This window comes from Malaclemys terrapin, chromosome 2 (assembly GCF_027887155.1).
Source record: "Malaclemys terrapin pileata isolate rMalTer1 chromosome 2, rMalTer1.hap1, whole genome shotgun sequence".
Classification (NCBI taxonomy): domain Eukaryota; kingdom Metazoa; phylum Chordata; order Testudines; family Emydidae; genus Malaclemys; species Malaclemys terrapin.
Window position 1 is genome coordinate 95,927,410 of NC_071506.1, and position 26,865 is coordinate 95,954,274.

Genomic DNA, 26,865 nt, shown 5'->3' on the forward strand with positions numbered 1-26,865 from the left:
CTTGTCAGTGACTGAGTCTTTGTGTTTTGTTTTCACTTGAGTGTGTTGCTGTGCCTCAGGGCCAGATTTCTTTCTTTTTCTCAACCATAAGGACCTGAGTGACTGCTAGAGCATCTTGTGTGACCATTGAGAGGGAGGGATGGTGAGCTCCATGAACCCTTCTTATTCTGGGCAAGAGGAAACCTGATGTATTTGATCTTGTCACTTCACATGCAGGTATTATGTTACCAGTGGGCAAAAACAGTTTCATTCTGCTGCCACTCTATAAAGCACCCAATATAAAGTGCCACTGCAGATGTTAAATACCTGGATCTAGACAGAAAATAACACATTTTCCCTCTGCTTCACTCGTTCATATAAACTTTCAGGATGAAATTCAGACCTGGTGTAGGCAGATGCAGTTCCAGTGCCACGGGAGGTACACCAGCTCTGAATTTGGCCTCTTCATTTATTCCCTCCCTCCCTGCCAAAATGATTGTTTAAAATGTAGATAAAGTCTCAGAAGATGTAAATTATAGACAAACAAATAATCTCTTGCTGCACTGATAAATCAAAGTCACTTAGCTGATGGAGACTAAAACAAATAAAGGTCCATCTGGTACAAAGAAAATAAAGCCTATGCTCCAAAGCCTGTACTTCTACGTTGGTTACTTTATTCAGACACGAGAAGGAAACTCATGCTCTTGTCTTAGGTTTGCGTGAGAAGTCTCTGTAGTTGATATAAATCTCGTCCATCGCCCCAGATACTGATGCTACTCCTCTTCTGTTGTTTTGTGCGCCACAAAAGTTGGATCTTCCATAACTGTTACTGGGCTAGAAGAACATAAAGCAATTAAAAAATGTCAACTGTGAACTGCAAATCAGTGGTTCATTAGAGAGCCACGCTTTATTTCATCAAGGGAGGTGCTCACAATTGAGCTAAAGCTCAAGAGCTCCTGTTGGTGTTGGACTCTGGATACCCTCGGAATAACAGTAATAGGAATGTCAGAAAAAGGAAGAAAAGCTGTTTGAGCCCAGATCTCATTTACAGCACTAGAAGATAATGCAGTAGTGAAGGTAAGGTTGGAGAGAACAGAGATGGGAGGAGGAACCTGGAACAAGTTGGTACTTTTAGTATTCTGAACATTTCAAACAGTTCCAGAGTTTTCTCATAACATCTAGGATAGGGCTGACAAGCAATTAAAAAAAAAAAAAAAAAAATCACACGGTTAAAAAAAGTTAGAGTATTAGAATACCATTTATTTAAATATTTTTGATGTTTTCAGATATATTGATTTCAATTTCAACAGTGTACAGTGTTCACTTTATTTTTCATTAATTTTTGCACTGTAAAACTAAAAATTGTATTTTTCAATTCACTTACTATAAGTACTGTACTGCAATCTCTTTATCATGAAAGTTGAACTTACAAATGTAGAATTATGCACAAAAAATAACTGCATTGAAAAATAAAACAAATGTCTAACTTTAGAGCCTAAAAGTCCACTTTTTGTTCAGCCAATCGCTCAGACAAACAAGTTTGTTTACATGTGCAGGAGTCAATGCTGCCCACTTCTTGTTTACAATGTCACCTAAAAGTGAAAACAGGCATTCTCGTGGCACTGTTGTAGCTGGCATTGCAAGATATTTATGTGCCAGTTACGCTAAAGATTTGTTACAGCCCCCGCTCCCCTGCCGCCTGGGGCTGAAGCCCTCTGGCATGGGGCGGTGAGGCTTGAACAGGCTCAGGCTTCGGTCTCCTCTCCTGGATTTGTGTAGTAATTTTTGTTGTCAGAAGGGGGTCGCAGTGCAATGAAGTTTGAGAACCCCTGCTCTAGATCTCGGAGACGAGCTGCTTCTATAATTCAAACTGTGTTCTCAGAAGCTATCTTATATTGCCTCTGTTACTGTAGTATATGAGTACCTCACAGTCATTCGAGTATTTATGCCCACAACACTTCTGTGAGGTGCTATTATCTTTAAACTTCTTTGGTGTCTTGCAGGCCACAAAGATGGGGACATCAGTATTTGTATTATTATTAAACTAAACGTAACTGATTAAAAGGCAGGTAGAGCTGCTCTTTGTATATAAGCCAGTAAATCATTCAAATCTATGCAGCTAAACTGGGTGCCCAGATATCTGGGTTCACAGATTGTCCTGATTTCAAAGTTGTTCTGGCTGAAACAGGGTGAAGACTGACAGGGTGCTCCCACAGTGGTTCCATCTCCTCATCTGCTGCACCGTTACATGAAAGATGGAGTGGAGAGCAGGGTTAGAAGGGAAGGGATGAAGGATGGCAATGAATAATGGAAGAGGTGAAAGGAGAAGTATGTTTTATTATCCCCTCCTAGCTGGCAAGCAGTGCCAATACACATGCCCTTCCTTCTTCAAGGCAAATCATCTCCATTCCTTCCCTCCTAGCCACCAAGCACACTTTCAGCGGGGCTGTCAATTAAGCACAGTTAACTCACGTGATTAACTCAAAAAATTAATCGCAATTAATCAAAGTTTTAATCGCACTGTTAAACAATAGAATACCAATTGAAATGTGCAATATTTTGGATATTTTTCTACATTTTCATATATATTGTATTCTATGCTGTAATTGAAATCAGTGTATACTATTTTTTATTACAAATATTTTCAATGTAAAAATGACAAACAAAAGAAGTAGTATTCTTTAATTCATCTCATACAAGTATTGTAGTACAATCTCTTTGTCGTGGAAAGGCAACTTACAAATGTAAATTTTGTTTGTTGAATAACTGCACTCAAAAACAAAACAAGGTAAAACTTCAGAGCCTACAAGTTCACTCAGTCCTACTTCTTGTTCAGCCAATCGCTAAGACAAACACGTTTGTTTACGTTTACAGGAGATAATGCTGCCCTCTTCTTGTTTACAATATCACCAGAAAGTGAGAACTGACGTTTGCATGGCACTTTTGTAGCCGGCATTGCAAGGTATTTACTTGCCAGTTATGGGAAACATTCATATGCCCCTTCATGCTTTGGACACCATTCTGGGAGGGCATGCTTCCATCCTGCTGATGCTCGTTAAAAAAATAATGCATTAATTACATTTATGACTGATTGTATGCCCCCTGCTGTGTTTTACCTGCATTCTGTCATATATTTCATGTTATAGCAGTCTCGGATGATGACCCAGCATGTTCATTTTAAGAACACTTTCACTACAGATTTCATAAAACACAAAGAAGGTACCGATGTGAGAGTTCTAAAGATAGCTACAGCACTCTATCCAAGATTTAAGAATCTGAAGTGCCCTCCAAAACCAGAGAGGTATGGAGTATGCTTTCAGAAGTCTTAAAAGAGCAACACTCCAATGCAGAAACTACAGAACTCGAACCACCAAAAAAAAAAAAAAAAAAAAAAAAAAAAATCAACCTTCTACTCATAGCATCTGACTTAGATAATGAAAATTAACATGCATTGGTCCGCACTGCTTTGGATTGTTATCAAGCAGAATCCATCATAAGCATGGACGCATGCCCTCTGTAATGGTGGTTGAAGCATGAAGGCACATATGAATCTTTAGCACATCTGGCACGTAAATATCTTGTGACTCTGGCTACAACAGTGCCATGAGGATGCCTATTCTCACTTTCAGGTGACATTGTAAACAAGAGGCAGGCAGCATCATCTCCTGCAAATGTAAACAAACTTGTTTGACTGAGCGATTGGCTTTACAAGAAGTAGGACTGAGCCCTTTCAGGCTCTAAAATTTAACATTGTTTTATTTTTGAATGCAGGGTTTTTTTTGGACATAATTCTACATTTGTAAGTTCAACTTTCATGATAAAGCGATTGCACTACAGTACTTGTATTAGGTGAATTGAAAAATACTATCTTGTTTTCTTACGTTACAAATACTTGTAATCAAAAATAAATATAAAGTGAGCATTGTATACTTTGTATTCTGTGTTGTAATTGAAATCAATATATCTGAAAATGTAGAGACCATCCAAAAATATTTAAATAAATAGTATTTTATTATTGCTTAACAGTGTGCTTAATTGCGATACATTTTTTTAATTGCTTGACAGCCATACTTTCAGCCCTTCTCCCCTCCCCAAACTTGACACTTCTCTCCAGCTGCCAAAATCCCCTCTCAAAGTCTCTGACTATAGTTAGAAATGCAGCCCAAGATGTCATCAGAAAAGTCTGATCACCCAGCAAACCAGAATCACATAATTTTGCCCAGAAATAGCAATCGCTACTGCAATTCCTCCCTTCGTGAGAGAATAAAGGCTGAGAAAAAAGGGCCAGATTCTCACCCAGTGTAGGCCCATTGCCTTCAATGAAACTCCTCAGATTTACACCAGCTGAGGATCTGGTCCAGAGTGTTTAAGTGCTAATCGGTAAAAAAAAAAAAATGAGCCAAGGTAGTTGCTATGTCTCACTCATTTCCAAAATAAAAATAAACCAAAAAACCCAACAACTTTTGTCACAAATACAAATATACTTCATTATAGGATCAAGTAGCAGGGGAAACTAGGCTGCTATTCAAATCATAGTTCTCAAATCAAATGGTGACTGGGAGGAGCAGGAAGAGACTCCCACACTGACTGAGAAAGATTACATAGTGTTCAGCAGGAAAGATGGCAAAGGTGGCCTCAGGAGCCAGGACTGAGGGTCAATGAAGAGGAAAGGCAGGAGCAGAATTAATTTGGCACCCTTCCTTCATCTTAGCATTCTTAGGGCTCTATAAAAATGTATATTATATTAATTATATTTTTATTATATAATATCATATCATAAGGAACATAAATAAGTATTAGTGTTTGGGTCTCACCTCTAAAGAACAAAAAAGAGGGAGGGAAACCTCTGAAAATTGGGTATCTGCCCTACAAAATTAGAGTATGTGAACTCACATCTCACCCCCAAACATAGCACCTAAGTTCTCCTGTTACGCTTCTCCCATGGCAGAAGTCCTGCATACATATGCAAAATGCTTAGGTATTACTTTTAAGACAAACTGAAGATGTATCAAGTAATAGAATGAACCAAGGTTACCTTTAGTTTCCAAAATTAAACATGCATGCAGCATGTGGAGGAATGATGGGGTTAGCTTTCAAGCCCAAAGGCAAATTCTTTGCAATCAAATCTAACGTCTTATATCACAGAAGAATCACTGCCAAAATAGTAAGCACTTTGATGTTTAATACTGTCAAAGTCCTTAACAAATATTAACTAACCCTTGCAGCACTCCTCTTAAGCTAGCAATCCATTTTTATTCAAGGAGAAACAGAAATTCAGAAAGATATTAAAGCCATATTTTCACACAAGGGAGCTCAAAAATCAGCCCACAAATCCATATTTAGGACAAATACACAGGGCCTGATTTGGAGATTTGCTGAGCATCTGCAACTCCCATTAACTTGAGAATGGTGGCCTGCATGATTAGCCCATAAACAGGATTATAACTCAGGAATTCCTGGTGCTTGGATCAGTGCTCAGACCACTACACCATGCTGTCTCTTACAAGTGTGAGCATATTTCAGGGAGAAAGTGAAAAAAGCACCAGTAGTAAAAGTACAATCTAAAGTGCAAACTGCAGAAAGTACTGTTTTTACGTTGTCACATTTAAATTAGTCAGAAAAGACAGACAAAGAAAAAAATTCTGCAAAAAGCAAGTAGTTCTTTGGCCAGTCTTACCCGGGTCTGAGTAGAGTACAGGGCTTTCGACAGGGCCTTCATGATCCTTCTCCTTTTCTTTCTGGTGACACACATTCATTAGGAATGTTACAGTGGAAATGCACATTTACATAGTTTAGCAGGTTAATTCTAACATCATAGATCTGTACGATAGTATCAGTACAAAAATAATAACCAAAAAAGGTTTAAAAGGCCATCTAGCATCTTGGGATTTTGCTTCCCAGGGAGAACTAGAAATGAGAGAGATAATAGAGGCTTGGGTTTACCTTCTTATTCAAACCAAAAGAAAGAACAAACTCCAATCAGCCTCTCCTCTGGGTATCTAGGCAGCTTAGTGTTTCTGTGTCTGAGTTATAGACTATAACCTACTTGACTTTGTCTCTTATAGTGCTGAGCACAAAGTTGGGACATAAATAATACATTTAAAAAACCAACCCCATTTCAGGTGAATGTAAAGACATATTTGCCAATTAGCTAAAATGACTTTTTTTCTAAAAATGCTTTTTATTGGGGGCGGGGGGAGAGGGCACGGGATGTCTCATTATTTTGTTGCTGTTGTTTCTGCCACTTCAACAAAAAACAAAGACATAAAATCTAGGTTCAACATCTTTTAGTCATTTGGTAGGGGATGCAGTAAACTTGGGGGAATGGCGGGAAGGCATTCAAGTGGGAAATAAATTCAGAACTTAATCCCTTACCATGTAATCACAGAGCATGCTAGTTGTGGTTTATGTCATGAAAGCATTTCATAGGTGCATGAAGATTAGAACGTGTTGACATTTTTCAGAATTTGAAATTCAAATTTTTTTAAAAATTAGGAAAATCTTGAAACATTCACAATGTTTTCTACCAGCTATAGCATCAGCATTTTTCCAGTGTTGACATTTCAAATTTCCAGTAAAAGGGGTAAATTTTAAAAAATTGCTACATTTCCACACCCCATTTTAAAAAAACAATTCTAAAGAGGATGTTAGAGTATTAGCAGTAATGTCAGTGGAAGGCTATCCAGTATGAGGTCCTTGAGACTTTAGAGCTACTTGGTGTCATTAAGGAATTGAATCTGTTATTCTGCTTACTTTTTACGATAAACAGCGGTGATGCTGATGATCAGTATGGTGACCAGTAGTAATAATGAGGCAGCAGCCCCTCCAGCAATGAGCAAAATATGCCAGTGATGATCCAAAGTTGCTAGAAGATAATAATAAAGATCATCAATAGTTTGAAGAGGCAGGAATTCTTCACGTTCCACTAAGGTTCAAATCAACAGTTATATGGATAAAAACATATTCAGTGAAAGCTAACGGGGAAAATGAGACTGGCCCTCCCTCCCGCCCCTCAGGACCCAAGAGCAATTCTTCACTGTCACCTTTGTTTCTGGGGTTCTCAGCAGTTTACATTGATATCACAAAAGGCGAGAGACCACAATACAGAGATAGGGACTAAACAATGCATCACATAGCTTATTTTTTTCCCCCACTGAGGAAACCAGAGTCTGATATCATGGACAAGATCTCTTCAGGTAGAAATAATAAAAATACGACATGCTAGTTTGTGTAAAAGTTATTGCAGAAGCAGATATGGCCTATGGTTTTACTCTACAGAGGTTATCCTAAACAAATAGTCCAACAGTCTCTCAAAACTCAGCCTCCTGGTCCTCATGACTGAAAACAACCAACAGCTTTGTCATCTCTTCAGAGACCCCAAAAAGGTTGCCACCGTCAACATTACATTGTCAACATTTGCCAACAGATACTACTACACACTCATGCCAGTTATTTCCTATGCTAACTATAAGGGAAACTGTTTTAACAAGCATTTCCACAAAAATGTGTCCCCTCAACCTATGGTAGTTCCCATGTCCTGGGGCTTTTGTTTGAAGAAAGGTTGGAGAACCTATTCATCTGTTCTACTATTTAAACAAAGACACTTTCTGAGAACCATAACCAAGGTGAGAAGCACTTAATCAAAATCATGTTAGACTTCACTTTCCTTGAAATGTTTAGATTTTATTTCTGAAAATCTTACTGGGCCAGACCCAAACTGTAGCCAAGGAGCACTCAAATGGCCAACTAGAGGGGGCAAAGATGGTTTTAAGACACATATGTACTCCCCCAATCCTGGGACCGCCCTGCACACAATTTATTTATATAGTTCCCGTCATCTGAGCACCACAAATGATAATATATTCTCACAACACTCCTGACAGGTAAGAAGTGATTATCCCAATTTTACAGATGGGAAAATTGAAGTATGGAGGGGAAGTGACTTGCCCAGGGCCTCCCAAAAACTCTGTGGCAGACTCAAATCTCTTGAGTCTCAGTCCAGTGTTTCAGGGGGGAGGGATAGCTCAGTGGTTTGAGCATTGGCCTGCATAACCCCAGGGTTGTGAGTTCAATCCTTAAGGGGGCCATTTAGGGATCTGGGGCAAAAAAATTAGTTGGGGATTGGTCCTGCTTTGAGCAGGGGGTTAGACTAGATGACCTCCTGAGGTCCCTTCCAACCTTGATATTCTATGATACAACTATCCCTCTTCAGTACTGTTTACTACACACACAGTAGTTATATTGAATAGAATTTCTCACACTCTTGATACTGATTTTGATTAAAAGAAGCAGGAAAAAAAGTATGTTAAACCACAGAACTTCTAATCAGCCTTTCTGCAACCCACCACAATGCACTGCTTCCTCCTCCTATGAGCAGGTGCTAGGGGCACAAGCTGTTAACAGCATCATATACATTAGCCAGCTGGTTTCACCTCCTATGCTGCAGGGACCACAGTGTGAGAGTCAGTGTGTTAACAGACATACCACCCAGTCAACCCGAGTGGTAGGAGGGATTCTGTCCAGCTAGATGCATAGGAAAAAAATGCTCCCTTATACATTCTTCTGCTTTTTTTGCCTCTCTTCAGACAGAGCATAGGATCTCAGAGCTCCGGTATGAAACTGCAGAAAAACCTGAGAGTCTCTGGATAAAGTTGAGAAGTGTGAGCAACAAGGGTGATGTTGTGGTCGGAGTCTGCTATAGACCACCAGACCAGGGGGATGAGGTGGACGAGGCTTTCTTCCAGCAACTAACAGAAGTTGCTAGATCGCAGGCCCTGGTTCTTATGGGAGACTTTAATCACCCTGATATCTGCTGGGAGAGCAATACAGCGGTGCACAGAAAATCCAGAAAGTTTTTGGAAAGTGTAGGGGACAATTTCCTGGTGCAAGTGTGGGGGAACCAACTAGGGGCAGAGCTTTTCTTGACCTGCTGCTCACAAACAGGGAAGAATTAGTAGGGGAAGCAAAAGTGGATGGGAACCTGGGAGGCAGTGACCATGAGATGGTCGAGTTCAGGATCCTGACACAAGGAAGAAAGGAGAGCAGCAGAATATGGACCCAGGACTTCAGAAAAGCAGACTTTGACTCCCTCAGGGAACAGATGGGCAGTATCCCCTGGGAGAATAACATGAAGGGCAAAGGGGTCCAGGAGAGCTGCTTGTATTTTAAAGAATCCTTATTGTGGTTGCAGGAACAAACCATCCCGACGTGTAGAAAGAATAGTAAATATGGCAGGCGACCAGCTTGGCTTAACAGTGAAATCATTGCTGACCTTAAATGCAAAAAAGAAGCTTACAAGAAGTGGAAGATTGGACAAATGACCAGGGAGGAGTATAAAAATATCGCTCAGGCATGCAAGAGTGAAATCAGGAAGGCCAAATCGCACTTGGAGTTGCAGCTAGCAAGAGATGTTAAGAGTAACAAGAAGGGTTTCTTCAGGTATGTTAGCAACAAGAAGAAAGTCAAAGGAAAGTGTGGGCCCCTTACTGAATGAGGGAGGCAACGTAGTGACAGAGGATGTGGAAAAAGTTAATGTACTCAATGTTTTTTTTGCCTCTGTCTTCACAAACAAGGTCAGCTACCAGACAGCTGGACTGGGCAGCACAGTATGGGGAGAAGGTGACCAGCCCTCCGTGGAGAAAGAAGTGGTTCAGGGCTATTTAGAAAAACTGGATGAGCACAAATCCATGGGACCGGATGCCCTGCATCCGAGGGTGCTAAAGGAGTTGGCGGATGTGATTGCGGAGCCATTGGCCATTATCTTTGAAAACTCATGGCGATCGGATGAGGTCCCGGATGACTGGAAAAAGGCTAACGTAGTGCCCATCTTTAAAAAAAGGAAGGAGGAGGATCCGGGGAACTACAGGCCAGTCAGCCTCACCTCAGTCCCTGGAAAAATGATGGAGAAGGTCCTCAAGGAATCAATTATGAAACACTTAGAGGAGAGGAAAGTGATCAGGAACAGTCAGCATGGACTCACCAAGGGGAAGTCATGCCTGACTAACCTAATTGCCTTCTATGAGGAGATAACTGGCTCTGTGGATGAGGGGAAAGCAGTGGATGTGTTATTCCTTGACTTTAGCAAAGCTTTTGATACAGTCTCCCACAGTATTCTTGCCACCAAGTTAAAGAAGTACGGGCTGGATGAATGAAGTGTAAGGTGGATAGAGAGCTGGCTAGATCGTCGGGCTCAACAGGTAGTGATCAATGGCTCCATGTCTAGTTAGCAGCCGGTTTCAAGCGGAGTGCCCCAAGGGTCAGTCCTGGGGTCAGTTTTGTTTAATATCTTTATTAATGATCTGGAGGATGGTGTGGACTGCACTCTCAGCAAGTTTGCAGATGACACTAAACTGGGAGGTGTGATAGAAACACTGGAGGGTAGGGATCAGATACAGAGGGACATAGACAAATTAGAGGATTGGGCCAAAAAAACCCTGATGAGGTTCAACAAGGACAAGTGCAGAGTCCTGCACTTAGGACGGAAGAATCCTATGCACTGCTACAGACTAGGGACCGAATGGCTAGGTAGCAGTTCTGCAGAAAGTGGACGAGAAGCTGGATATGAGTCAACAGTGTGCTCTTGTTGTCAAGAAGGCTAACGGCATTTGGGGCTGTATAAGTAGGGGCATTGCCAGCAGATCGAGGAACGTGATCGTTCCCCTTTATTCGACATTGGTGAGGCCTCATCTGGAGTACTGTGTCCAGTTTTGGGCCCCACACTACAAGAAGGATGTGGAAATATTTGAAAGAGTCTAGCGGAGGGCAACAAAAATGATTAGGGGTCTGGAGCACATGACTTATGAGGAGAGGCTGAGGGAACTGGGATTGTTTAGTCTCCAGAAGAGAACTACCTGAGCGGGGGGGGGTTCCAAAGAGGATGGAGCTCGGCTGTTCTCGGTGGTGGCAGATGACAGAACAAGGAGCAATGGTCTCAAGTTGCAGTGGGGGAGGTCTTGGTTGGATATTAGGAAACACTATTTCACTAGGAGGGTGGTGAAGCACTGGAATGCTTTACCTAGGGAGGTGGTGGAATCTCCTTCCTTGGAGGTTTTTAAGGCCTGGCTTGACAAAGTCCTGGCTGGGATGATTTAGTTGGGAATTGTTCCTGCTTTGAGCAGGGGGTTGGACTAGATGACCTCCTGAGGTCCCTTCCAACCCTGATATTCTATGATTCTATGATCTAGGCCAAAGTAAACAGGATGCAAAAACAAATAACCTTATTGTTTTCAAATTCTGATGTGACACAGAAATGAAAGTAGCGAACAGTAAGGAAGACATGGGCTGAGAAAGAATCATCTCTGATTTGTTAAAAATGAGGACTATATATTTTAATATACGGACTATATTAGCTAGATTATACTATATATCAGCAGTTCTCAAACAGTGGTCCAGGAAACCATGGTTGGTCACATAGTGCTGTGTCTCCTCCTGGTTTCCATCTGTTAAAATGTATTAAAAGACAGCTGAAGTGCTTTCGTAATATTCTTTCCATGTAAGCAATATTTGTAATTGCCACAGAGAAACTAATTAATTGAAAATGGGAGGAAAGCGGACCATGAGAAAAACTATTAAGGTCTGGTCCATGTTACTGAAGATTTTGAGAACCCTTGCCATACATCACTCCTATTTATTATTTGTATTACTAGAGCCTAGATTACTAAACCAGACCGGTCTACAGACCCTACAGACACAAAGAGACAACCCCTGCCCCAAAGAGCTTACAGTTTAAACAGACAAGAAAAGAGACTAGTAGGTGGGGAGGGCAAGGTAGCAATAACAGGAGTATGTTTAACCAAGGACTAGCTAAATGCACAGTTTATGTGAAACAAGCCAATCAGTAACAGTCATCACAAATCGCCACCTGCTTAACCCATTACAAGATGGCTGTGTTCTGGGAGCATCATAGCAGAGGTGAATCCTTAGGAGGACAAAGGAAGTTGACAATGGTTAACTATGAACAGACGCCGTAACTTGTTCACTAGCTTCTCTTCAATGCTGATGTGCACACAGGAAACTGCAGGGCAAATGCTAGCCACAGAAAGACCCCATGCTTTAATTTCAATATTGTTCTACTGGAAAGAAAGAAAATTCAAATGTTTATATTGCTGAAGGGACATGGGACATTACAGCATTCTGACAGACTGTAAGAGCTGAAGACTTTCATACTGTAAGCACATATAAAAGCCTGTGGCCTTGTGTTTTGAGCCTGATTGCAGTTGTCATATGCTTATGACAAAGGAGAAGAGAAAGACGTGTTTCCTTCCAAGATATTATACAGCATTAGTCAGTCTGTATATCATAAGGATTTTCTGCTTAGGCAACTGCAAAAACAAACAAACAGATTGCCCTGTATGGAGCAAGTTCAAACATGTTCACATATTAGCTGCTTTGCTAAAACAGAGCATTTCATTATTATCTGTGCCAGAACATCAGATGCTAAATCCCCTCAAACTTCAGGAATGAGTGGGTCTGCATCAAGCTCAGAAAATGCCCCTCAAAAATGTAGGGGAGTTTTGGCTCCAGGGTTATCAGGCTGGGTTCATCTCTGATTTATGACAGTTGGAACATGGTGATTACCAGCTACCTAGTTAAATCTGGGTAAGAAAATTCTACAGATTCTGCTTTAGAAGCAAAAATAATACCCAGAAGCCCTTTTCGCCTTTTCTCAGTTGAAGTGAATTATGCCCTCCTGCTGCTTTTGTTTTCATAAATATACCAAACCCTACTGTAACTACTGACCTTTCAAGATTTCACAGAAACAATATCTACATGTCAGAGACTTGTCTCTAACACCTGTCTTCTGATGAAAGGAGCTAGGCTGATGGGAGACTATTACACCTGTTCAAAAGGCCAGGCCCATTTTCCTTAAGTGTTGGACGAAAAACAGTTTTGTAGTATTGACATTTTCTTCACAGGATTTTGAAAATTTCATGGGTGAAGTCCTTCAACCTTCAACACACCAACTGTTGTTTTGAGAAGGAAACACTGATGGGCTAGACAGTTACAGTGCATTGTGACCAAATGAGAGGTTTTTATTGCACTGTAAGGAGCTTGTTGTAGCTTGTTATATGTCTTGCTGGAATGGTACATATAATATGCTAACTACACACTGCTGGAACAGCTCAGTGTGCAAATGAGGGAAAGAAAGCAACACATGCATGTTAATGCTTAGGAAAAGGGGCTTTGTTAACTCATAAAAGTCCTACAAGCACACTTATTTCATCTAGGAATCTAAGGTGAGCGAAAAGAACTAATTCCATCAGTTCCTATCTCTTCACTCCAGTCTTCCTACAATAGTCTTCACAAACACACGCGCCTCTTGCTGCCTGCTGCAGAAGGCAAACTCCTAATACCATCTGCCCACATCATATCAGAAGAACCAAAAGGGCCCACGCTGACTGGACAATGTGCATCTTGCTTCCCACCCATCTAACATTCCCCAGCAGCCACTTTTGGCTGCATTTTGGTTTTATCCTGTCCCTGAGCTATTTTTGCCACAGTGACTGTCTGAACCTCCCCCTTCCACCCTTCCCTGCTGCTTCCAGAATGAGGCAGAGGGCAGGATCTAGCAACAACCAAGGAGGCAGAATGAGGCAGGGCAAGGGAAGGGAGGTGTGTTCCTATGTAAGGTAGACAATGTGGGAAGGACTGGCTGTGCTCAAGGGCCCTGACCCAACCCATTGTCTCCCTGGTTTTCCCCTGTCACTGGGCCAGCAACCTGAGCCCGTTGGAGTCCTGACAGCTTAAATTACCACAGGGATGGCCATTACCCAAAGGGTTGTGTTAGAGAGCTTAGTCCTTCACTTTCACACTTCCCTGGTCCTTCTTGCATGAACAGAGAGCAACAATGCCCGAAGTCCAAAGGCGCCAACAATTCGATGTTTATTGGGGTGCACTTCCAGCAAGCTTAAATCCAAGTTTCTTTTTCCTTATTTTTGAATCCCAACTTACTTCCTGTTTGTCACTAATTTATATAGTAATATTTTTAGCTATACCTTAACCAATCATTCTACTAAAATTTACCTAACCAATCCTAACATATTGTAACATGATTAGCTAACCAATTATATCCCACCACCTTAATTAGTTTACACCCAGCAAAATTAATTATACAGCAGACAGAAACAATTACAGAACCAGACAGAGACCATGCTGATAAACATACAAAACAATACAGAAGTGAGGATTTTACAACTACATCTATACAGACATAAGGGCTTTCCAGCTGTGTCTATTGATAAGTGAGTTCTTACCAGACAGAAAACTATCAAACTAAATTTCCTTTTACATATTCTAGGCTCTTTCCTTTCTCTGAAGGTGATAGATCGGATCACCTTCCTAACAGCTCCAAATTGCCTTATTTCAATATGACTAAACAGGGCCTCAGACTGTCACAGTAAGAAAAGGCCCTTCCACAAATAGACAATGATTTTAATTCTTTCTTTCTTTTATACCTCTATAACTAGCTAAGTGATAAGAATACACCTAAATTCTTAAAGTATAGGCCAGACAGGCTTAAATATCTATATCCCAACAGGTTGAAATAGTATTGTTTTCTCAGGTGGCCAGTAGTCTAGAAAGAGCCCTATGGCTATTGACAGCTAATGGAGATGGCAGCTCCTTTCAGTCAAACGTAGCGCTGCTGTCTTTGGAAATGGTGGTCTCTGATTCAAGAACTAGCAATGTAAGTTTCTTAAACTCTCCAACTGGTTTCCCTTTACGCAGATCTGCACCAAAAACTCATTTGGCAAAAGCAGAGCGGTCAGAGCGCCAGGGGGAGGGCGGAGTGCCCGGCCGGGGCTCCACTCTCCCCGGCGGCCGGAGCACCGCGCCGCCCCCCTCAAGTGCTGCCCCAAGCACAAGCTTGGTGGGCTGGTACCTGGAGCCGGCCCTGGGCAAAAGTAGAAATCTTAAAATCAAATAAAACCTTTAGTAGATTGGATAAGAAAAATCTATAGTTTTGCTTTAGATGCAAAAATAATACCTACAAGCCCTTTCGCCTTTTCTCAGTTAAAGAGAATGGTGGGTGGGTGGGTGGGTGTGTGTGTGTGTGAATAAAATAAATAAATAAATTAATGGAGATATCCCAACTCCTAGAACTGGAAGGGACCTTGAAAGGTCATCAAGTCCAGCCCCCTGCCTTCACGAGCAGGACCAAGTACTGATTTTGCCCCAGATCCCTAAGTGGCCCCCTCAAGGATTGAACTCACAACCCTGGGTTTAGCAGGCCAATGCTCAAACCACTGAGCTATCCCTCCCCCTTGTATACACACAATTTTGATTTTTTTCCCTCTAGTCCTAATTCAGCTCACTTTAATTGGTTACAGTAATTTAAGCATTTTTAGATCATGCAGAGTAATTCAGTAAATGCCAAAGTTTAATTAAAGGTTAGAGATTTAAAGGAGATTCCAAAACTAATTTCAGTAAATTCACCTGTCATGTTGTTTGCCTTTTTACATATAATGCAATTGATACTAAAAGAATTTTTTTTTACAAAGGAAATTATAAACCAGAGACAGGATAGTCAGTGAATGAATGGTTATTTATGTGTTCAGATGGAAAGTACCTATTAGCTGGATACAGAGTTGTTATACAAAATTTAGATGTTTGGGCCATAGTCAGCAACAGGTGAATGACATTAACTGCAGCTCTTATTAAAAGCAAGTTCAGATTAATGGAGGTATTAAAAAGATGACTATTGCCAGCATCTAATTTTATGACATGAGCATATTTAGCAAGACATCAGGACAACAGGATTTATAGGAGACAGGGAGATTTAATTAGGGTCACCGGCTGCGCATTTTTAAAGGGACAGTCCAGTATTTAAGCCCTCCTGAAGGTATCCTGACATTCTTAAAAATGGACAAATTTTCCCACATTTTCTGTCTCCATCCCCATCAGTACTGGTGGTCCCTGCTCGCCAGCTGCCTGCCCACCAGCAGTGAGTGGTGGGGTCCAGTGGTTGATGAGGGTTGGTGTACAAGGCTGGTTTTGGGGTGAAGATGCTGAAGGTTGGTCCATCAGCACATCCCCCGCTGCGTGCTGGATCTCGGCCAGCAGGGCCCTGCCCCCCATCCTGTTTCCAGACGGCACTGGTTGCATGCTGCAAGTGGCAGGTGAGTGCAGGCAGGTGCCAGGCAGCAGCCGGTTACATGTTGCCTCTGCTACCCACCAATCATCCCTTTACTCCCCCTCTCGCTGTCCTCTCCTTGCTTTGCCCTTTCCCCCCTTCCACCCTCACTGCTCCTCCATATCCCCACTGGCGGTGTTCATCCTGCTCCCAACGCTGTGCAGAAAACCAGCCCCTGTCCAGAGTCCTCAGCTCACCAACAGCCTGGCCGGCAGGCTCCTTCCTTCCCCTAGTACCTCTGGCTGAGCCAATGCCCCAGGAAAGCCCAAGACCCTCCAGTCCGGGGCGCTGGCCAGGAGCAGCCAAGCCCTGCATGTGCCAAAGCCCTGAACAGCACTGGCACAGGGAAACCTCTCCGCCCCTTGGCTAAGCTCTGGAGTTGGGGGGGGGGGAGCTATTTCCAGCCTGTTCGCGCCCCGACCCTGCAGGCTCCACAGCAGCGGCCGGGGCTTAGCACCCTCTTCCCCCGCCGCCCCCCCACCCCGCACTGGGTCCTGCCCTCAGGGAACTTGGGTCATTCCCCTAGGCATCCTCACCTGCTGAGCCACCTCTGTGGCAGGGTTTCCTGAAACCCCTGCAGTCAGGTTCCCTGGTGCACAGTGCATCCTTAGGGCTTAACCCCTCCTTGCCTCTGTTGAAGCCAGAGGCGGCTGGGTTATGTCGATGGCCAGCAGCAGCCTGGAGGTGTTAGCTGCCTTTCGACACTGTGCGGGCAGGAAGGGACAAGCTGCTTCCAGCCACAGGATGCGGGAGGTGGGGTGAAGAGATGAGCTCTGCAAAGACACAGGCCGGGTCATCCCTTCCCCCCCCTTCCTCCTTCTCTGTGGCTGGAAGCAGCTCCCATCCCTTCCCTCCCGCACAGTGCCAAAAGGCTGCTGCTGGCATTCTGGTGTGAACCCTGACAGAAATATGGGGGGAGGGGGGCATGTGAACCTATGCCCCCCTCCCCCCCAGCGTGTTGCCTCAGGAAGATGCGGCACCAGATACCAGGAGAGGCGGGTCCATCCCAGGGCCCCATCTGCGCATGGAGGGTGGAGAGCACTGGGCAGGGAGGGTTGGGTCGGTTGGTCACACCCCACCCCCCGTGTGAGAGGGGTGTACAGGAGTGTGTGGGGCACCAATCCCCAGGTGAACCCTAAAGCCTTAAAGATAAGAAGGTAAGTAAAAAGAATTCAACTACACAGTATTTCTTTAAAAAACAAACGAACAAAAACAGGGGCTCAGTCAACTTGACCTTAATTTGAACATTTGTACTGCATAGTTCTGATTGATTTAATTCTTTAACTTAAAATTATTTAGTGCTACAATGACATCTACTGCAAAGATTTGTGAAATTAAACACTAATTCTAACTATTATACTAAACAAAAAACTGGCAGCAACTTTTCCAATTTAAAGATACTTTATGAGCTTTCTAGAATTAAAATAAGGTACTTAACATGAACATCTTACATTCCCTGTATCCTACAATAGATTCATATCATAGCAAATGTCCTACAATCCTTTTGAATGGTAGAAGCATAGATTCCATAGCACATTGCTGCTTCAGAAAATAAAACAAGTTTTATTGTACTAAGTTTGGACTTTTAGATTTCACACTTTCAAAACCAGTACAAGAGTTTTGAAGTCTTTGTGAGATCAATCATCACTGAAACTCAAGTGTGCTTCTGCGGTTAAACCAAGTCACCAGGAGAAGATATGATACACAGGTTACAGCCTGAGAAACATTAAACACATTAAACCTGAAAGATGGAAAATTTTACTTCTAATAATATGGAAATCAGTGCAACAATAACCATGCACTCCAATTATACTATTGTGTTTTGGGGTGTGGTGTTTTTTGTTTTTTTTTTTAAACAGGCACTTATCAACGTTGAACCTCACTTTAATCCACTTACTGAATATACCTCCAGCAGTACTCATGGGTAGCTCAAGGTCTCTTAGCCACTCATTACTTCCCCCTTTGTGGTCTTTTTACTATATCCCCCTTTTAACGCTCTCAAAAACCAACTTTAAAACAAAACGTCTAAATATAATATAGCAGATGTACCTTGGTATAATAATGACACTCTGACCTTATATAGGCAACATTTTCAAACTTGTATGCCTGCAAGTTTGGCACATAGGGCCAGATCCTCAGCTAGTGTAATTCAGTGCACAATAGACGCACTTCTGGCCCCTAAATCCATATTTAAGCACCTTAAAAACTTCTCTGGTTTTCAGAAAAAGAGAGAAATCCCACAACTACCCATACCTTTTCTGTCTTCCTTTGGTTAGATTAGAAATAAATTGTTATACCACCTTTCGTAAAGATCTTTCTTGGGATGGGCAGACAGAGAAATAAGCAGCACAAAAGTAGTGAACTTTTCCAGCACTTTAAACCTAGGTGGTTAAAAATCTGAAACAGCATCCCTACAAATGACACTTTTCCTGCAGAACAATAGACAGCCTTAGATCACTCCACCACAAACTAGAAATTGAACTTTCTGAGATCTGCTGAACACAGCCAAGATTGCTTGTTTCAAAATAAAATAATGCTATCTATTTAGCCAATATATTCAGCCCTGTGTTCCTATTACTGTTACCCTTCTCTATATTGTATACAGCAAGCTAGCTGTCACTTCACGTCTTTAGTCAGATTGTAAGGGTTTAGGGACAGAGAAAGTCTTTTATCTGATTGTAGAGCATGCCATTCAACGGGGATTCCAAGTGTTATTGTAACACAAATAAACCAATACATACAACTAATAAGGATAGACTGGGGAAAAATCAAAGTATTAAGTGGGCCGCACTCTCATTCCTGTGAGAAAACGTCAAGGTGTAGCATGCGGACTTCTAATGACAAACGTTGTATGAGCCTCCCATGGTATATTTTCTTACTTTGCTTGTACTCCTCCTGATTTTGACTAGAAGTACACGGTGTGATTTCTGTTTGCAGAAAGAGATGAAAAAATGCACATTTAGAAAAGGGGAAACTTTTATTCTCCCACAGTATTTTTTCTCTCATAACCTGAGTATGTCTGTAAAAAGCAACAGAGGGTCCTGTGGCACCTTTGAGAGTAACAGAAGTTACTTCTGTTAGTCTCAAAGGTGCCCCAGGACCCTCTGTTGCTTTTTACAGATTCAGACTAACACGGCTACCCCTCTGATACCTGAGTATGTCTGTTTCTATGACTTCAACTCTGCAAATGAGTTCTCTGCCCCCGTCCGATGCCCCTCTGTCCAGTTTCTCCGTTTCCAAAAGTGTCAGACATTTTTTCTACAACGGCCAACCATCTTCTCCAACTCAGTCTCTTCAAAACTGTATTTCTAATCTTTCCTCTTAATCCCTCTCCACCACCACTTCTCTATCACTATTTACAATTTTACTATTCCCCACAATTTCCCAGACTCAAAACCTGAGTCATATTTGACTCTTCTCTCTCCTTACCCTCTATCTAGTTCTGGCTTGCAATATTTGTACAGAACCTCTCAAGGTTTTAATCCACTTCCAGATCAGGAAGAAATGGTAAGGAGTTTGATAGGAGATTGAACCTGGACTATTATTTCGCTCTGCAGCTCCAAATGAAAGCCAGGCCAAATGAGGTGACTAACTGGATATGAAAGGAAATACATAAAATGATATATATCAAGTAGTCATGCCTAGAAATGATTTTTTTTTTTTTGGCTCATTCAAAACAAGTGCTGAACCAGGCCACAGTAACTAAATTTGACCTTGGTTGGACATTTCATTAATTTCCCCACATCTCTCAGAATGTTAACATAAGAACAGCCATACTGGGTAAGACCAAAGGTCCATCTAGCCCAGTATCCTGTCTTCCACCAGTGGCTGGTGCCAGTTGCTTCAGAGGGAGAGAAAAGCACATGACAATTTATTGAGTGACTCATCTTCTGTCATACAGTCCTCACTTCTGGCAGTCAGCGTCTTAGGGACACCCAGAGCATGGGGTTATGTCCCTGACCATCTTGGCTAATAGCCATGGATGGACCTATCCTCCAGGAACATACCTAATTCTTTTTTGAAGACAGTTATACTTCTGGCCTTCACAACATTCCCTGGCAAGGAGTTCCACAGGTTGACTGTGCATAGTGTGAAGTAGTACTTCCTTCTCATTGTTTTAAGCCTGCTGCTTGTTAATTTCATTGGGTGACCCCTGGTTCTTGTGTTATGTGATAGGGTAAATAACACTTCCCTATTCACTTTTTCCACACCATTCATGATTTTATAGATTCAGGATTTTATCATATCTCCTCCCACACCCCACTGTTCTATGCTGAACAGTCCTAGACCTTTTAATCTCGCCCCATATGGAAGCTGTTCCATACTCTTAATCATTCTTGTTACCCCATCCTGTACTTTTTACAATTCAAATATATCTTTTTTGAGAGGGGATAACACACAGTGTTCAAGGTGTGGGGGTACCATGCATTTACATAGTGTCATTATGGTGGGATAACTCACATGCCTGGAGTACTATCATGGGTGGATATAAACTGTTCAGGAAGGACAGGCAGGGCAGAAAAGGTGGGGGAATTGTAAGAGAGGAGTATGACTGCTCAGAGCGCCGGTATGAAGCTGCAGAAAAACCTGAGAGTCTCTGAATAAAGTTGAGAAGTGTGAGCAACAAGGGTGATGTTGTGGTTGGAGTCTGCTTTAGACCACCAGACCAGGGAGATGAGGTGGACAAGGCTTTCTTCTGGCAACTAGCAGAAGTTGCTAGATCGCAGGCCCTGGTTCTCATGGGAGACTTTAATCACCCTGATATCTGCTGGGAGAGCAATACAGCGGTGCACAAACAATCCAGGAAGTTTTTGGAAAATGTAGGGGACAATTTCCTGGTGCAAGTGCTGGAGGAACCAACTGTGGAAGAGCTTTTCTTGACCTGCTGCTCACAAAAAGGGAAGAATTAGTAGGGGAAGCAAAAGTGGATGGGAACCTGGGAGGCAGTGACCATGAGATGGTCGAGTTCAGGATCCTGACACAAGGAAGAAAGGAGAGCAGCAGAATACGGACCCTGGATTTCAGAAAAGCAGACTTTGACTCCCTCAGGGAACAGATAGGCAGGATCCCCTGGTAGAATAACATGAAGGGCAAAGGGGTCCAGGAGAGCTGCCTTAGGAATCCTGCACTTAGGACGGAAGAATCCCATGCACTGCTACAGACTAGGGACCGAATGGCTGGATAGCAGTTCTGCAGAAAAAAACCTAGGGGTCACAGTGGACGAGAAGCTGGATATGAGTCAACAGTGTGCTCTTGTTGCCAAGAAGGCTAACGGCATTTTGGGCTGTATAAGTAGGGGCATTGCCAGCAGATCGAGGAACGTGATCATTCCCCTTTATTCGACATTGGTAAGGCCTCATCTGGAATACTGTGTCCAGTTTTGGGCCCCACACTACAAAAAGGATGTGGAAAAATTGGAAAGAGTCCAGCGGAGGGCAACAAAAATGATTAGGGGTCTGGAGCACATGACTTATGAGGAGAGGCTGAGGGAACTGGGATTGTTTAGTCTCCAGAAGAGAAGAATGAGGGGGGATTTGATAGCTGCTTTCAACTACCTGAGCGGGGGTTCCAAAGAGGATGGAACTCGGCTGTTCTCAGTGGTGGCAGATGACAGAACAAGGAGCAATGGTCTCAAGTTGCAGTGGGGGAGGTCCAGGTTGGATATTAGGAAACACTATTTCACTAGGAGGGTGGTGAAGCACTGGAATGCTTTACCTAGGGAGCTGGTGGAGTCTCCTTCCTTGGAAGTTGTTAAGACCCGGCTTGACAAAGCCCTGGCTGGGATGATTTAGTTGGGAATTGGTCCTGCTTTGAGCAGGGGGTTGGACTAGATGACCTCCTGAGGTCCCTTCCAACTCTGATATTCTATGATTCTATTATATATTCTCTTTTATTATCTATCCCTTTCTTAATGGTTCCTAATATCTTTAGCTTTTTTGACTGCTGCTGTACATTGAGCAGATGTTTCCAGAGAACTATTCACAATGACTCCAAGATCTTTCTTCAGTGGGGAACAGCTAATTTAGACCCCATCATTTTATATCTATAGTTGGGATTATGTTTTCCAATGTGCATTACTACGTATAGAAGCAATACCAGTTCTCTCTCCCCCTTCCAGTTAATATTCCCCCCCTAGTTCTCTCATTCATTCATTGTGCATAACAACACTTTTGAAAAATAAAAACAAAATGATTGGAAAAACATTTCAATAAAAAAAATTCCTTTAGTTATTATAAAAGGTACACATAGGGTGACCAGATGTCCCGATTTTATAGAGACAGTCCCGATTTATACAGGCTCCTATTACCCCCCACCCAATCCCAATTTTTCACACTTGCGGTCTAGTCACCCTTGGTGCACAGTTGTGTGTGTAATATTGCAGTGTGTGTACCTGAGATGGAGAGGGCTTGGCACACATTGAATTGTATTGTGCTGTAGGCACAGACTTTCATCATATCGAACAACAGTTGTTAAAAGCAGAAACCAAATGTACACTGACAACGTCAAAGTTGTCAGGGATTTATAGGATTTCTTTAAAGCGATAGAAGGTTAATAATCAATCTTTAGGTTAGGAGCGGGAGTTTTAACAGGTGGGATAGACTGGTCCTTTTTCCTGTTTGGGTTTTTTTGTTGTGGTTTGGGCTTTTTGTGTCCTGCTGCACTTAGAGTCAATAGGAATTTTGCTAGACACTTCATCAGGTTCAGGCCTGATTGATTATTATTGCATAAGGTCAACATTTTTAAACTTGGGTGCCTAAAACTGTCAAAGTCAAGAGAAATTCAAGATTCAAAAGCTTTTCCCTTCCCCCTCTCATTCAACAACAGGTTAGGTGTGCACAGTAATATGCCCGGTTCATTTTCCTATGTTTCTACCCCCTAATAACCACCCTTTGGATTAAACATTCTGAAAGGATTCAGACTCCATGCCATAGGAACTATTTCTGTTAAAGAAAGTCTTCTAGTCCTAGGATGTATGTTGAATATCCTGAACACTCAGTTATGACAAAGAAAAAACAGTACCTTTAAAGGTGCTTAACAGCATGGACTTTAAACATGAATGGAAGGAGTCGAATTTGGAAGGCACAAGAGGAGTTATACTTTCAAAACATGCTCAAAACAATCTAAAATTAGTTTTAGCGCCTTCAACGCATATTAAAGAAATCAAAACTGCAGCAGGATTATTTAGAATGGACCATCAAAGGAGCTCTGCGGTATCAGGATGAATGGAAAATTCAATAAAATGTGAGTTAGTTCACATATACACAGGAGAATATCAATTTTTTCACAATGGTTAGATTTCCTGTTAGGAAGAAGGAGATTGTTGCAAACAATCAGTGCAAAATGTTTCCATATTCCCACATGTACAGTCTTTAATCTCACGTACATCATAGTTAACACTTTGCTCTGTGTTCTCTCCTGGCTGTAAATTCAGTGGATAGGTTTCGAAGCATGAAAAGACTATATGAAAATCGACTAGTCCTTAAAAGAAAACAAAAAAAAAAGAAATTCCTATTTTGAATTTTTACTCTGCATGCGGTATCTGCATTATATAGTTCTGACACAAGGTAGTGAGATCCCAATCCATAGGCCTTTAGTGATGCAAAACACTGTCAGCTGGATGGCTCTGTGCATTGATAATGGAACATGGAGCATTTCCTGTCAGATTGCCAGTGAGAAGCCAGGCCTGGCTGATATCACACAACAATTCTTCAGTAGTCTAGAAGAAATAATTTTCATGGTCTCCATCTAATTTATTAATGTGGTGGTGGCCATATCCCTATATAATCTGCACAATTAGTAGAGAAGCTAGGGCAGTGGTGGGCAACACTTCCCGCTTCCTGCAGCTCCCATTGGCCAGGAATGGCGAACTGCGGCCACTGGGAGCTGCAGGGGGCCGTGCCTGTGGATGGTCAACATCAGCAAAATGTCTTGTGGCCTGCAATCAGATTACCCTGATGGGCCACATGAGGCCCACGGACTGCAGGTTGCCCACCACTGAGTTAGGGTGACCAAGCTATCTTTTCACCTAGGCAGGCCTAGGTCATTTTAGGGCAATGAGGGGGAATCTGCACGGTTTCGGTGTGTGCTTAGACTGTTCCAAGGACAATGAGTGGACTTCAGCAAGCGTAGCTGTCAGTTTGGCACGTTTTACAAACATTACATTAGAAGTTGACAATACGGATAGGATGAATTCTCTATTCATATGCAAAACAACAAATATATATAAATAAACGAGTACCTAACATGCATATTATGGCAGCCATGTTTGATATGCTGCAGCTCCAGACAAACTGCACTCTTGAGCTTCCCAGATATTTACAACTCAGAGTGCATCACGCTTCTGGAACCCAGCGTAGTTCACTCCAGGGCTGAGGTGCTGGAACTAGGTGCTGCACCCCTTGGCTTGAAGTGGTTTCCATCATATACAGGGTTGACAGTTTGGTTCAATGGCTCTCAGCACCCCCACTATAAAAACTGTTCCAGCACCCCTGCTCCAGGAGATAAACACTGGGAAATTCCCAGGGTGCAGCTTGAATGGAGCTGGATACTCCCCTTCCCAGCCTTAAGTAGCTCTCTCCCACTACTCTCCCCTGTTCCAAACCACCCCTCTCACCTTCTCTCTCACTCCCACATAGTCACTGGTTCCCCTGAAACAGCTGAGAGACCAGCCAGGCTCAAAGTCAGCCCAGCCTTGTGGAAGCCACAGTAACCACCACATTTAGCTATTCATGACATACTGCTAGTCTGAATGTGACATCATAGAAGCCCACTTAGCAGTTACAAGTATTTGTGTGTGGGTGGAAAACATTAGCAGTTCAAAGAGTTCCCATCTGTCCCTTCACTTACCGCTAGTGACAGTCAAGCTCATCACATGGGTTTTGTTTCCACCGTAACGACAGCGGTAAATTCCAGAGTCAGAAGATGTAACATTTTGAATGACAAGAATGTCGCTCTCCTGAGTAGCACAGTCTATCATTGCACGCTCCTGGTAATCTGAACCATAGGTTTTCCCTTCTGACAAGTTACACAGGACTATGGTATCCATCCGATCCGCTTTAATCCTTTCCCACATCACTTGCTGCACCAAACTTCCAACACTGTAAGGACATCTAAGTGTCACATTTCCCCCTGGTTCAATAATCGTGTGGTTGGTTGGTGGCACAGATATCTCAAAAGAATCTATTAAAAAGAAAGCAAAAAAGACTGTTTATAATGGATACAGGTTACATTTAAGAGCAGCAATCTATTCCAAGAAGTACCGTTGTCTATATGCTAATATTACACATTAATATGAATTAAATTGGCTTAGAGCGGAAGGATGTTTGAAGACATCTGGTAATTCTAAAATACTGAAAGGTAACACATTACATACCCACATTACCCACTGACCCCCTGCTTTGTAAGGCAACTCCCATATTTTCATGTACTGTTTATATCGGGGTAGGCAACCTATGGCACATGTGCCAAAGGCGGCATGCGAGCTGATTTTCAATGGCACTCATATTGCCCAGGTCCTGGCCACCGGTCCGGGGGGCTCTGCATTTAAATTTAAATTTTAAATGAAGCTTCTTAAACATTTTAAAAACCTTATTTACATTACATACAACAATAGTTTAGTTATATATTATAGACAAGAGACCTTCTAAAAATGTTTAAATGTATTACTGGCATGCAAAACCTTAAAAGCAGAGTGAATAAATGAAGACTTGGCACACCACTTCTGAAAGGTTGCTGACCCCTGGTGTATATATACCTGCCTACTGTATTTTCCACTCTATGCATCTGATGAGTTTTAGCCCACAAAAGCTTATGCTCAAATAAATGTGTTAGTCTCTAAGGTGCCACAAGTACTCCTCGTTGTTTTTACATTACATATGTGCACATATGCACACACTATATTATAACACCTCCATAATGCAGGATGTGAAGACATTTTCAAGTTTATTTTTAACGCATTGCCCATTTACCCACATTGTTGAATAAATCCCTGCCCACAAGAAAATTATAGCAACAATCAAGTTAAGATTGAGATGGCACTTTTCTTCTAAAAGTCTGTTTTTCAGTCACATTAATTTTTCTTTTCCAGATTAATAAAAATTTGCCTGTTGTGATCTCTCATCACATATACTTAAAAAAAAAAAAAAAAAAAAACACAACCCTCAACCCCTTATATAGTTCCAAATCTACATTCATCAATTAGATTACAGAAGGTACCAGTTAATGAACTGAAGTTCTCCCAACCACAACTCCAGTGCACCTCAAAAAATCCCAGACCTGCCACTGAGGACAAACTTGCATGATAACTAAACATTTGACTGTCCTGTGAAAGGTCAGTAACTCCCCAAATGAACTAAATCAGTTACTATCAGCTCAAGAAAGTGACTTCTCAGTTATACAAATTTCTTAAAAGTAATTCCTTTTAAAAATCCTTCTTGTTGAAGTTTCTTAGCCCAGAAGTAATTTTTGGAGTGAAATAGTTATCTGCTTATAAATAAACAAAGCAAGAAAAAAAATTCCTCTTCTTTAGGACAACTGTAAATATTCTTGGCATTCAGCAGACTCAAGAACAGCTTGGTTTCTAACATCAATTTTTGGATGTATGTAACTCCTAAATGACAATAGGTAATTTTGTCTTGTTTGGAGACATTTGGTGCTGAAAGAGGTTGGAAATCAAGTTAGTGTAAAAGGAACAGTCCAGGGTGCTCAGTGCACTCAATTCCCACTGGTGGTAAGGACTGAAGGGTTGGATCCCATAG

The 26,865-nt window shown here is 42.0% G+C and overlaps 1 protein-coding gene across 3 annotated transcripts in view; it reads right to left on the reverse strand.

Moving 5' to 3' along the window:
- Nucleotides 1-633: 633 nt before the first annotated feature.
- CD226 (CD226 molecule) overlaps nt 634-26,865 on the reverse strand; it is a 49,859-nt gene continuing 23,627 nt past the window's right edge. For all 3 annotated transcript variants that reach the window (XM_054019379.1, XM_054019380.1, XM_054019377.1), the window contains exons 4-7: nt 24,956-25,288; nt 6,733-6,844; nt 5,657-5,717; nt 634-813 (exon numbers count right to left, since the gene is read on the reverse strand). In XM_054019379.1, the coding sequence (XP_053875354.1) occupies nt 676-813; nt 5,657-5,717; nt 6,733-6,844; nt 24,956-25,288 (644 nt within the window). In that variant the 3' untranslated portion in view covers nt 634-675. The remainder of the gene's footprint in view (nt 814-5,656; nt 5,718-6,732; nt 6,845-24,955; nt 25,289-26,865) is intronic.